The sequence below is a fragment of the Pundamilia nyererei genome, unplaced genomic scaffold (genome assembly GCF_000239375.1).
Source record: "Pundamilia nyererei isolate P.nyererei 1_Seehausen unplaced genomic scaffold, PunNye1.0 scaffold00259, whole genome shotgun sequence".
In the NCBI taxonomy this organism is placed as follows: Eukaryota; Metazoa; Chordata; class Actinopteri; order Cichliformes; family Cichlidae; genus Pundamilia; species Pundamilia nyererei.
Window position 1 is genome coordinate 257,772 of NW_005187660.1, and position 11,073 is coordinate 268,844.

General features: G+C 40.9%; 1 protein-coding gene across 1 annotated transcript in view; it reads left to right on the forward strand.

Annotated features, from left to right (window-relative positions):
- Positions 1 to 4,507: 4,507 nt before the first annotated feature.
- Positions 4,508 to 11,073, forward strand: part of LOC102208852 (tetratricopeptide repeat protein 39A) — a 23,416-nt gene continuing 16,850 nt past the window's right edge. Inside the window, exons 1-10 of the mRNA XM_005749973.1 lie at positions 4,508 to 4,960; positions 5,566 to 5,673; positions 6,132 to 6,263; positions 6,807 to 6,865; positions 8,016 to 8,083; positions 8,299 to 8,363; positions 8,738 to 8,837; positions 8,934 to 8,999; positions 9,096 to 9,204; positions 9,288 to 9,355. Coding sequence (XP_005750030.1) covers positions 4,926 to 4,960; positions 5,566 to 5,673; positions 6,132 to 6,263; positions 6,807 to 6,865; positions 8,016 to 8,083; positions 8,299 to 8,363; positions 8,738 to 8,837; positions 8,934 to 8,999; positions 9,096 to 9,204; positions 9,288 to 9,355 — 810 coding nt within the window. The 5' untranslated portion in view covers positions 4,508 to 4,925. The remainder of the gene's footprint in view (positions 4,961 to 5,565; positions 5,674 to 6,131; positions 6,264 to 6,806; positions 6,866 to 8,015; positions 8,084 to 8,298; positions 8,364 to 8,737; positions 8,838 to 8,933; positions 9,000 to 9,095; positions 9,205 to 9,287; positions 9,356 to 11,073) is intronic.

Here is an 11,073-nt window from a genome sequence, read left to right on the forward strand (position 1 = left end):
CGTAGTACTATATACACATAATGAAGAAGTTGCTTTAACTTAGTAAACATTATAATTTTCTGACAACAGTAAAATTATTTTTTATGTTTTACTAAATTAATCAGAAGTATAAAGAAATATAAGATTAATGGTAACATTTATCGCAAATCACGAATGAGATTTAGTGAAATATCTACATAAGTGTAGTGTTAGGAGTGATCATGAGACACTGTGGTAAAGTTTCACAGGTTTATTTGCAGATAGTTATGAATCCAGGATAAACACTGTGGGCTCCAGGAGACGGGGCAGAGGTACTGCAGGCTGTCTGAAGGCACACTCACACACTGTCACAGAAGAGTGCAGGGATCCAAACAAGCTGACTCCAAACTTTCAAATGTGTACGTGTGTCTGTAACTGATCAGGATTTTTAGTTGTGTCTATCATCAAAAACTGAGTTGAAGTGTTTTAACTCTGATGGCAAACTCTCCCTAACACGTCCACTTCATGCATGCTTCCTGATCTGTCACGCTCATCAGTGGCTCATGGATGTCTGTACTTGACCACAGAGGCAGAGCATCGTTCAGTCCTGCCAGCTGCCTATCTAGGGAGCATTTCAAGGATGACAGACTCCACTTTCTCTGCAGCAAGACAGCTCATAACGTTTTAACAGTGTCTCCCTGTCCTCATACTTCTATATCATCTTCTATAATAGAGAACTATCATTGCAATCTACACTACAGCTCAGAAGTTTGAAGTCCATTAGAAACGTCTTATTTTGAAAAAATACTAAAATTCTTTTTCATATTTTGCAAATTTGTCAGAAATATAAAGAAATGAAAAGAAATGTCAATGATTAAAACTCACATTGATCACTAATTATGATTGATGTTTGCACATTTGTATAACAACAATTACAATTATTTAATTATCAGTTAAACCCACGGATTAACTTTCAGTTCTTACAGTAAGAATCCTCCAACAACCTTTGAAAGAAACATGTTTTTGTCTTTCTTCAATTTTGAGACCAACTGAACCCACAAACCTGAAGCTCCAGACCCCAAACTAACCAAATGTAATGTTTCCTTAATCAGCACAGTCATTTTAGCTCTTGGTGTGTGATGTCTACTCACAGTTTTGGTGCTTGCTTCTTCGACTTGATCCACAATCGTCTCCACAGCATCTCTCTGCTGTTTCCTCTCTCCTCATGCTTCTCTTCATGCGTCCTGTCCTCAGATATAATCCAACCAGCTGCCTCCTTGTTTCCAGCTTGACTTGTTTAGCAGAATTTCCAGTTAAGATAAATCCAGAAAAGTTGTCCTGCTTCAAAAGCTCCGCCAGCTGCCTGTCTTGTTGTCCTCCTCTTCTTTTGCATTTTTGTATTTGTATTTTTTGGACTTCATGTTGCCATGACAACATATCACAGAGCATTATGGTAGATTAAATCAGGGGCTTCTGTCCTCCTGCAGAACTGTTGGTGATGTCGTGGGGATTTAAAGTTGTGTTCGTGAGGTTTATCTTTAAACTCACGGATCCTGCAAGAGCAGGAATGAAACTACAAACCTTCATAGTCCCCATCAGTACTGTTTATTCTGCTCTGCAGCAGTGGTCACAGGGGCAGCTTTGAGTAGTTTAAGCACGTTTTTATGACATGTTTATGAACAGCTGTCTGCTCTGATGTTTACTGGGTCCTTGAACGTGTCATGTTGACGTCCTGAAGTAACACAAACACACAAACCTGTTTTATTCTGAACCACATTTATGTTTTCACTTTGCAGTTCTAAGAGCTGATTCCTGTGTTGTAGTCCAGTTAGAAGAGGAACACTGGAGCCTTTGCATGGTTTAGTCTGGGGTCAATGTTTTATGTAGCAGCTCCACCTACAGTTCAAACAGAGGAATTGCAGATAAAGCGTCAGGCACCCATCCACTGATCGGTGTCCTTTTGATGCTTTTACTTTGACATCTCATAAGAAATAACAAGAAAAATCTCAAACAAATCCACTGAAACTGATCATGAGCTACAGTGTAAAACAGACTGTTAGGAACCTAGACAGCAGAGAACACTATCTCGAACTTTACGGTCAGCTCATGATCAGTAGTTACTTTAATTTCCTGTTATCAAATGAAAGAGAAGGCCAACTGCTAAACAGCCGAACAAATAATATAAATCAGTTGTTTTAATTCAGATTGGTAACAGCATAAACTGCTTTCCAAAAACAACGTTTTCATATAGGTAAATGCTGCAACGCAAAGATCCTCTGTATGTCTGGAAATACATAAATGCATTTAAAGGATTTTCTTTCATTTTATTTCTTGAATTGGAATTTTATTCGCCAATAATAATTACACATTTAAGGAGGTTGATACAATACTGAACAAATATTCAAGAGGAAAGACTCTCTCTCTCTGTCGGCAGGTCCCAGTTCATACCTATATTGTGTTGTTGTTGTTGGGGTTTCTCTGTAAATGATCAGGTACAGACACAGGACTGAAAATGAATGTAAAAAGTAAGTTCAAAGAAACGTTTTAGTAAGTCTTCCAAAAAGCCCGACGGCCTATTGCTCGAGACCCAAAACAAAAAGAAAGTCAAGTGGCCAACTAGGAACTGAATGGGACACACTGCTTCTTTATGTTGGGGGTGGCTGTAGCTCAGGTGGCAGAGCAGGTCAGCCACGAATCAGAAGGTCGGTGGTTCGATCTCCAAATATCCTTGGGCAAGATACCCATGTTTGCCTACTGGTGGTGGTCAGAGGGCCCGATGGCGCCAGTGTCCGGCAGCCTCGCCTCTGTCAGTGCGCCCCAGGGTGGCTGTGGCTACAATGTAGCTGCCATCACCAGTGTGTGAATGACTGAATGTAGTGTGAAGCGCTTTGGGGTCCTTAGGGACTGAGTAAAGCGCTATACAAATGCAGGCCATTTATGTTGCACTTTAAGAAGCTTTATAAAATCAAGCAGCTTGAAAAAGGTTATAATTCAAACAAATACATATTTCTAATGGTGGTATGAAAATAGGGGACAGATGTTACTTTTAATCAAAGACAGGTCCATATTGTTAAGTGATCAGTTTAGCTTTGTCAGGTCACAATATGCTCAGGGAGAACGAAACATGAGTAGAAGACATCACCATTTTGAAGGGTAATAGTTTTTTAAAGAATTGCTCTGAGTAAATCTGTGCTATTGTAATTTGAAGTAAAGAAATCATTCTACATTTTATTTTGCTTTATTTAATTGTTTCATAGACACAACAGCCTTCTTCCATATTTCTTTATACACAGTTGTTCCTGCAAAAGATGGAAGTTGTACAAGCCTTTTACAGCTCCCAACATTTCTGTTTCTTTGACTGTATTGCAACTGTAGGACAGAGTCTCTTCAGGAGTCTTTTCTGCTGGAGAACAGATGCCACACCTTAAATCCACAGCGTTAAGAGAAAGCTTCTGGAACTCATTCATTTCTAAGCCCTGATTACAGCCCTGAAATACAAATTCAACACCTTGAATCAACTTCAGATGTCTACATCATGTATCAACAACTAACAAGGAGACAGGCCTCACCTGGCCATGAAATATACTTTGTAAACTGTCAAATTATATGTTAACCTCTAAAAACGGGAGACCATGTATATAAGCTCTTTGCATGATCTTACACTGGGGCAGTGAGTTTATAGCAAATCCTTTTAAAATGCATCGACTGACAAAGTAGCCTCCCTGCACATATATAACAGGAATTGTGAAAATGGACATGGCTGTAATCCCTTTGATGCACACGCTTCTTGGGGCCTTGGATGTCTAAGATTGTGAGTCCAGTTCCAAAAAGTTCAGTGTTTTCATTGAATGACCTGTGCGGGGTTTCCTACATCTTGCAGTGCAGTAATACTTGAGGAGACTAAAAGTGAAATAATAAAAACGAAACCTTTTGAAACAGTAAAACATTAAACAGAAACAAACCTACTCTGTACACTACCTGAAACTAAAACAAAAAGTCAAACTAAAATTGAAAGAAAATGAAAACGAATTAGAAAATACAAAACTGCAACAAGTCATCGCAAGTTTCCTATCGCCGTCCCACCCTTTACCCACAGTCTCACCCTGCTTTTGTCTTTGTTTGTCAAACAAGTGCACTGCTGTCGTACCTGTAGTTCATAGCAGGGATGCAAAGTGTGAGAGGGGCTGTATAAACAAGATTTTGGAATAACTGTTAAAATAAATAAAAAGGTGTAGATTTAGATTACTAGATGAGGAACCACTTCTGGCATCTGTGTCTCCTCGTGAGGTATAACTACAACACTGACCCCTATTCACGATTCCGTGGAATTACACGTGGATTTTACAGTACACTCACCTCTTCCTTATTTAGGTACCAGAGACGAAGCAGCAACAAAATAATTTGCCTTTAAATTCTGATTAACAGCGAAATAATATTCCCTTTTCTGTCACCTCATCATATTTGCTCTCCCCTCAGCCCATCATCGCGTCCATATGGCATCAGATGCAGCAATGGCGCAAAGAAGAATGTACTCAACATTTTCACTTTTGAGAGGAGAAGAAGACAAAGGGGAAATGGCGCCATTTACTGTTGAAAGTTACCGAACTTCTTAGTCAAGACTAAGATGGATCTTTAAGAGCTGCGAGCACCTGACACTGATCAGTGTTACGGTGTAGTGTCTGCGTGGCAGTGGAGCCACAGGTAGGCGGAGGAGCTGCGCTTCTGTTGCGCAATGCGTAGTATCGGGCTGTTGGATCAGCACAGAGGAGTGCACGTTCTTATTTCTGGTCAACTTTAACTGACAGCAAAGCATCGGTAGCTTAACTGTCAGCTTTTACGCCAACGCGAAGAAGCGTGAGAGCTGAAAGCTTGGTGTCGCGGTGTGAGAGCTGAATGCGTCCCGATTTTCTGCGAGTGCCGCTGAACTCCGAACAGGTGTTGGGAGGCGCGCCGCCCGGAGAGCGAACATGTCCAATGGGAGAGAGACAAACGCCGCGGAAAAGTGAGTACGGGAGGCGAGTGAAAAGTCAAGGACACGTCAAAAGTTGGAGTTGTTTCCCACAAAGTGTTTATGTGTGGGTCTGTCCACTTCAGCGGTGACATATCGCCCGGCAAATGTTGAAAAGCCACCTGAGCAGACCTATAAATGTCATTATTCGCCTTAGTCTGTAGCAGGGAAACGTGAATGAGCAGAACTTTTTTCAATGTTTTTAAAAAGTTTGTGCTGCACCAGGAAGGAGACTTGTGTAGTTTCGCATTCTTTCACGTAGTGAAACGGAGGGTGTTACTTCAAACTACAAGTTAAAAAAACTCAATTAGGCTTCCGTATGTTTTTAACCTAATATTTTGTCCCACTTGCTGCGATCTTATTAAACAACGAGTCTTTTAGGCAAATTTCACAAAGTAAACACGCCTGCATGTAAACGCGGATGTCAGCTTTAACTGGGAGGCATGCTAATCGCTGAACCTGAATAGATCTGGTCCATTATCTCATGCTAATACTGCAAGGCTTGTTTTACCCTGAGTCACAGCTGTGTGTGTGTGTGTGTGTGTGTGTGTGTGTGTGTGTGTGTGTGTGTGTGTGTGTGTGTGCGCGCGCGTGTGCAGCAGCTCCTCTGAGATGACCCTGAAAGAGTGTTTGGATGACTGTATGGAGGCGTTGGATCTCTTCCTTAACAACCACTTCAATGAGAGCCTGGAGAAGCTGCGACCAAGGTGACACAACAATCCATAGTCAGGTTTTAGCTCTCCGGAGGTTTCATGTAACTCTTACGATGCAGGCTGTATGCGCTTGTGCTGTTCTTGCTTTGTTTCACAGCGTTCACATTTTCAGTGTGATGTCAGCAGTATTTTAGCCTCTGGTGATGTTTAGAGACTTATATGGTGTGAACCGTGAAGCAGTGGCCTTCCTGTCAGGCTTCAGTTCTCCAGGATATGAAGTGTTTGCCGAAGCTGACGCCCAAGGTCTGACTGATTCAACAGCGTACAGACTGTTAGGCCTGCAAAATAAACACTGTGCACAAGACGGACTGGGATGGTGGAAGAGATAGAAAGAATAAAAAGAGCCAGATATTTACTCTTATCTTTGCGCAACAGGGAAATGCAGTAACTACATGTTTGCTTACAGCCTGAGGTGTGTGATGTTGATCCTGCAACTCTGTGTTTTTATGTAGAGTGAATGAGAGCATGTACCATGCTCTTATCTACGCCACAGTGTTGGAAATGCAGGCAATGATGACTTTCCAGCAGGATGACATCACCAATGCAGGAAATACCATGAAGCGTGCCCAGGAGGTCTGTCAGAGGTCAGGATGTCGAGATTGTTGTCCCCTGATTCTGTCTTACAAAGGTTAACGATGGTAACACCCCCCAATCCTCAGCTTGGATGCAGTGAACTATTGTCCTTGGGCAAGACACTTCACCCGTTGCCTACTGGTGGTGGTCAGAGGGCCCGGTGGCGCCAGTGTTTGGCAGCCTCGCCTCTGTCAGTGCGCCCCAGGGTGGCTGTGGCTACAATGTAATCTGCCATCACCAGTGTGTGATTGTGTGTGTGAGTGGGTGGATGACTGGATATGTAAAGCGCTTTGGGGTCCTTATAAATACAGGCCATATTCTTCCACATTCCATGAGCCACAGAGGCAAATATTAAGAGCTGCATGTACTTTTATGGCTCCCATGTGACCATAGTACCAGTTTGACTGTGTTTGCATAATAGAATTCGCAATAGCAACTTCTTAGATAAGAGAAAATAGACACATTTGATTGGCAAATGGTTGATGTGTCAGATAACATGGCCGCAGTAGTCAGTGTCTGAGTGTCCTGAAGTGCCATTTGATTTTTATTTTCAGGTTTCGACGGAAGTCTTCCAGCCTTTCCAACAAATCAGCCGGGGGGTCACTTTCTGAAGGTAAAAGGCTTAAATGTGCCACTCGTGTAGTTTTAAAGGATCCTTCCAAAAATGCAGTGGAGAAATGTCTACTGTAGGTCATTTTATTTAGTTCCATTTTTTTGAAGAAGCCAATTTCCCCATCTGCCTGTACTTAAATAGATATCTTTAAACACCCCTGGACGTTGCATATTCGGTGGGGAAAACGTTTCTTTACTCATGCCAGTTCTTTCTGCAGTCTAGGAAGAGTCTGACACTAAGTTACTACATCTGGATGAACAGAATCCACATTTTGGAATCCTCTCAAAAAGTTCCATTACACATTGATATACCAACGTGATCTCAGACACTGCTAAAAAACTGATCATAAGCGTGCATAATTTTTACTGTGTGTGCCACCTTGGTTTAATGTGATACCATTCCAACATGCTGTCATGTATTTTGCATGTAGTTTTTTCCAGTGTAGCTGAGGCTGATGGGAGTGCAGGTTGTAGACATATATAGGAAAAATGAAAATGACAGTTGAGCTAAGAAAAGAAAACCAGGATAACCAAAGAATTACAGTTTAACAATGCATGGAAGTGTTACTAATGTTGGCTCAAAATTATCCTGCAACCAAAGTTATAGATGTTGAGTATTTCAGAATGCAGCTATGTGATTGGCTGGCAGACTCATACTTGTACCTGTAGATCTGCTTTAACAGTGTGACTTAAAGTGCCTTAAACAGATCAGAGAACCTAGAAAAAGGAAAATGAACAATAGTTGTTCCAGCACTGACGGACCCCAGCTATTAATGAACACATTCAGGCAACTTTTGTTTTTCATTCCTTGCTGTGATGCAGCAGTGAAACCATTCTTTCTGCAGTTGACTCGCCGCTCTGAACCGTTGAGGCTAGGACCCTCAGCTCAGAGTTCTTCGTCTCCACATTGCCACATTCTTGCATAAAGGGGCCTGTATGTCTGATATTATAGGGTCTTGCACTATATAAATAAAATGTATTCGAACTGATAAGCTGACTAAATGTCTTCAGTCAGGATTGCATATGGAGGGTTAAGCTAGGAAGCACCTGCCTGGTAGATGAACACCAAACACAGGAGTATACCTAGATTTTACACTTCATCATATATAATTTATCATTTAATCTGTGTATATATGGATGTGTTTTTGCAGTGCAGCTCCATGCAGAAGTCTGTTATGCAGAGTGTCAACTCCAAAGAGCTGCCCTCACCTTCCTGCAGGTGCAGTATGCTAATATCCTTCTAACAAAGTAACAATTTCTCTACACTTTCAAAAACAGCACAACCTCCCAGTCTAGTCTTCTTAAGGCTGCACAAGCTGTAGAACCTGCCTCATATAACACATAGCATGCAAAAACCATTTGTGTCATGTTAAATTTGTTTGCAAACAACACACAGGTAAACTGTAGCGATGCATTCCTTGCACTGTTTTGCAGGATGAGAACATGGTGAGTTTTATCAAAGGAGGAATCAAAGTACGAAACAGTTACCTTATTTACAAGTAAGTAAACAAAGAAACAAGAAGCTGTTTTTAAGTAAATGTGTAATGTTTATAATGCAGTATAGTAATTAAAGTAATTCTGAACTTTACTTTCACTTGTCTGTATTTAATGTCTAAACAGAAATCAGTCACTAAAACATATTTGCACTGTGATTATTAAACGGCTACTTCACCAGTTTTACAGTTGAAGGATTTGCTGATTTATCACAACTGCAAGTCCAGAATATTGTGAGATACAAGAAATGATGAAGTCAAAGCAGTCTCGAACAAGTGTTTCCTGAACGCTTCCATGTTTTTACTTTTCATCAACCTCTGTAGTAAAACGGTGATAAGATAAGCTGTGTGATTAGAAATGCTTGTCTTTCATAACGCAGAGAGCTGCATTCCTTCATAAAATCGCACCGCTGTCTCAAAGAGCCCAGCCACGTTCACTTAGAGGGAGGAATAGCATTCGGGATAGGGGCGTTTAACCTGGTATGTCCCACATTATATATTTGCACTGCTGGGTGGCTGCATGTGTATAATTACGTGTTTGTATTATTCCGTTTATCAGATCTTCTTTGCTTACAGACTCTCTCTCTCTTCCCTCCGCGGATACTCAAAGTTTTGGAGTTTGCAGGCTTCTCTGGAGACAAGGTGCAATGAACATACACGCCCACCTCTGTGTATTTAATCATTAGCTGACAGCTGTTATTTTATGATACTTTCTGTTTTCTTTTTAATCCTGTTCAGGAATACGGCTTGTCTCTTTTGAACGATGGTGCGACGGGGATGAACTTGCGCTCTATGCTGTGTGCTCTGCTGCTGCTCTGCTACTACACCTTCCTCACATTCATACTAGGTAGTGCTAAAAATCTGTTTGTTTTTTTAAATCATTCCTACAAGACGCCTGTGTTATATTATATGTCCATTTTATCCTCTCAGGGACAGGCGAGGGAGAGGTGGTGGAAGCTGAGAGATTGCTGAAACCTTTCCTTCTGCGTTACCCACGGGTAACTTACTCTAATTATTTAAAAAAGCTTTATAAAAACTTGTCTGTATTCAGCTATTGTCCTTACTGGACTAGAGACTATGAGACCTTTCAGTCAGGTTTCAGGGCCTTTCGTGGTACTGAGTCTGCTTTTATCCTTCTATCTCAGTTTTGCTGGACTTGAGTGCTGCTTTTAACCTTTTTGACTGTGACTTACTCAGTGAGCGCTCGGAGACTGTGCAGCAGTCAAGCATGTGACTCCCCCTGGGTAACACTTTCCTATGTCACTTAATGTGACACCTGGAGTTCCACAGGCATCTGTCCTGTTCTGTTTTTCTTTGCTGCATGCTCCCTCATGGTCAAATTATCTGCTAACATAACATTTCTTTTCATATACAGATGATTTATGGTTGTATTTACCTTTTGAGTCTTGGAAATCACTATTACATAAGAAGGCTCGATGAGTGCATTTTTGGATATCCCACACTTTCTTACAGTTAAGTCAGTTCAAAACCGAAGCTCTCCAGTATTAACTGAGAGGCTGAAGCATTACCTGAGCTATTTAACTCCTTTTATTAAAAACACAGCTTAAAAACTTGTGACACGTTTACAATTAGACAAACAAATCAATGCTGCGGTAAAGATCAGTTTTTTCCACCTCAGAAAAACCTCCAGACTAAAAACATCTTTGCAACCTTCTGATCTGCAAAGGATTATGCATGTCTTTGTTACTTCTAAACTGGAATATATTGGAGTATAACTCTATACTGTTATTAGCCTTGCACTGGCTAATTACAGAATCCAGTATCCAGAAGCCTTTAATGGGGTTGTATATACATATGTGGTAGATAATGCTGCAGGATCATTAATGTTGGCTTCTCGGTCAGTCTGATCACGTTGTGGTCAAACTTATTTCAGAAGGGGCTCGTGTCTTTGCTGTTGTTGCACTGAAACTCTGACCTCAGACATCAGCTGTAACAGGTTTTGTATTTAAGGACAAACCTTTTTTGTTAAGCGTTTGGAAACTGCTGGTGTCTAGAACTGTAATTGGATGATGGGCTGCTGTTGGGACGTGTCATGTAAACATGGTGAATGTGTGCAGCGTCAGTTTTGTTATTCTATTTTATTTTAGTGTAAAGCACTTTGGTTTTAAAAGTGTTATAACGATGTTGTTTACCAACTGTGTGTTAGTCTCCTGTAAATGACTCACAGACTGGGGTGGATATGCATTGTTGCTAACAGACAACATTTGAGGTGGAAACATTATGTGAGAAAATCAGTTCCTGTCAGTTTAATTGTGATTGGTTGATTCAGTCTGCAAGTGTGAGATAAAATGGAAAAAGGAGTCCTAAAAACATTTGAGGCTATTTTATTGAATTTTTCAGGGTTTCCTTGTGACTAGCTGGCCTGTAACTACAGGGGTCCAACAAAGAATGGCCACGCATCATACTGATGTCTTCGGAAATTTATTTCTCTCTCTCTCTCACTCTTATTGTCTTCAGACACCGTGAAAACTGAAGAAACACAAAGTTTACAACATAAATGTTTTGAGCTTATCAGTGTCCATAAACAGTCTTGTGCAAGCAGAACAGAAAAATGCACAATAATGGATATCACAAAAATGTCCTCTCATTACCAGTGTAGAACACGTATGCAACATTATACAAACAATATACATGAAACCATACCGTGTGCGCCTCTTGGACCACATGCAGAATAACATTAACGCTGAGGCTGTAG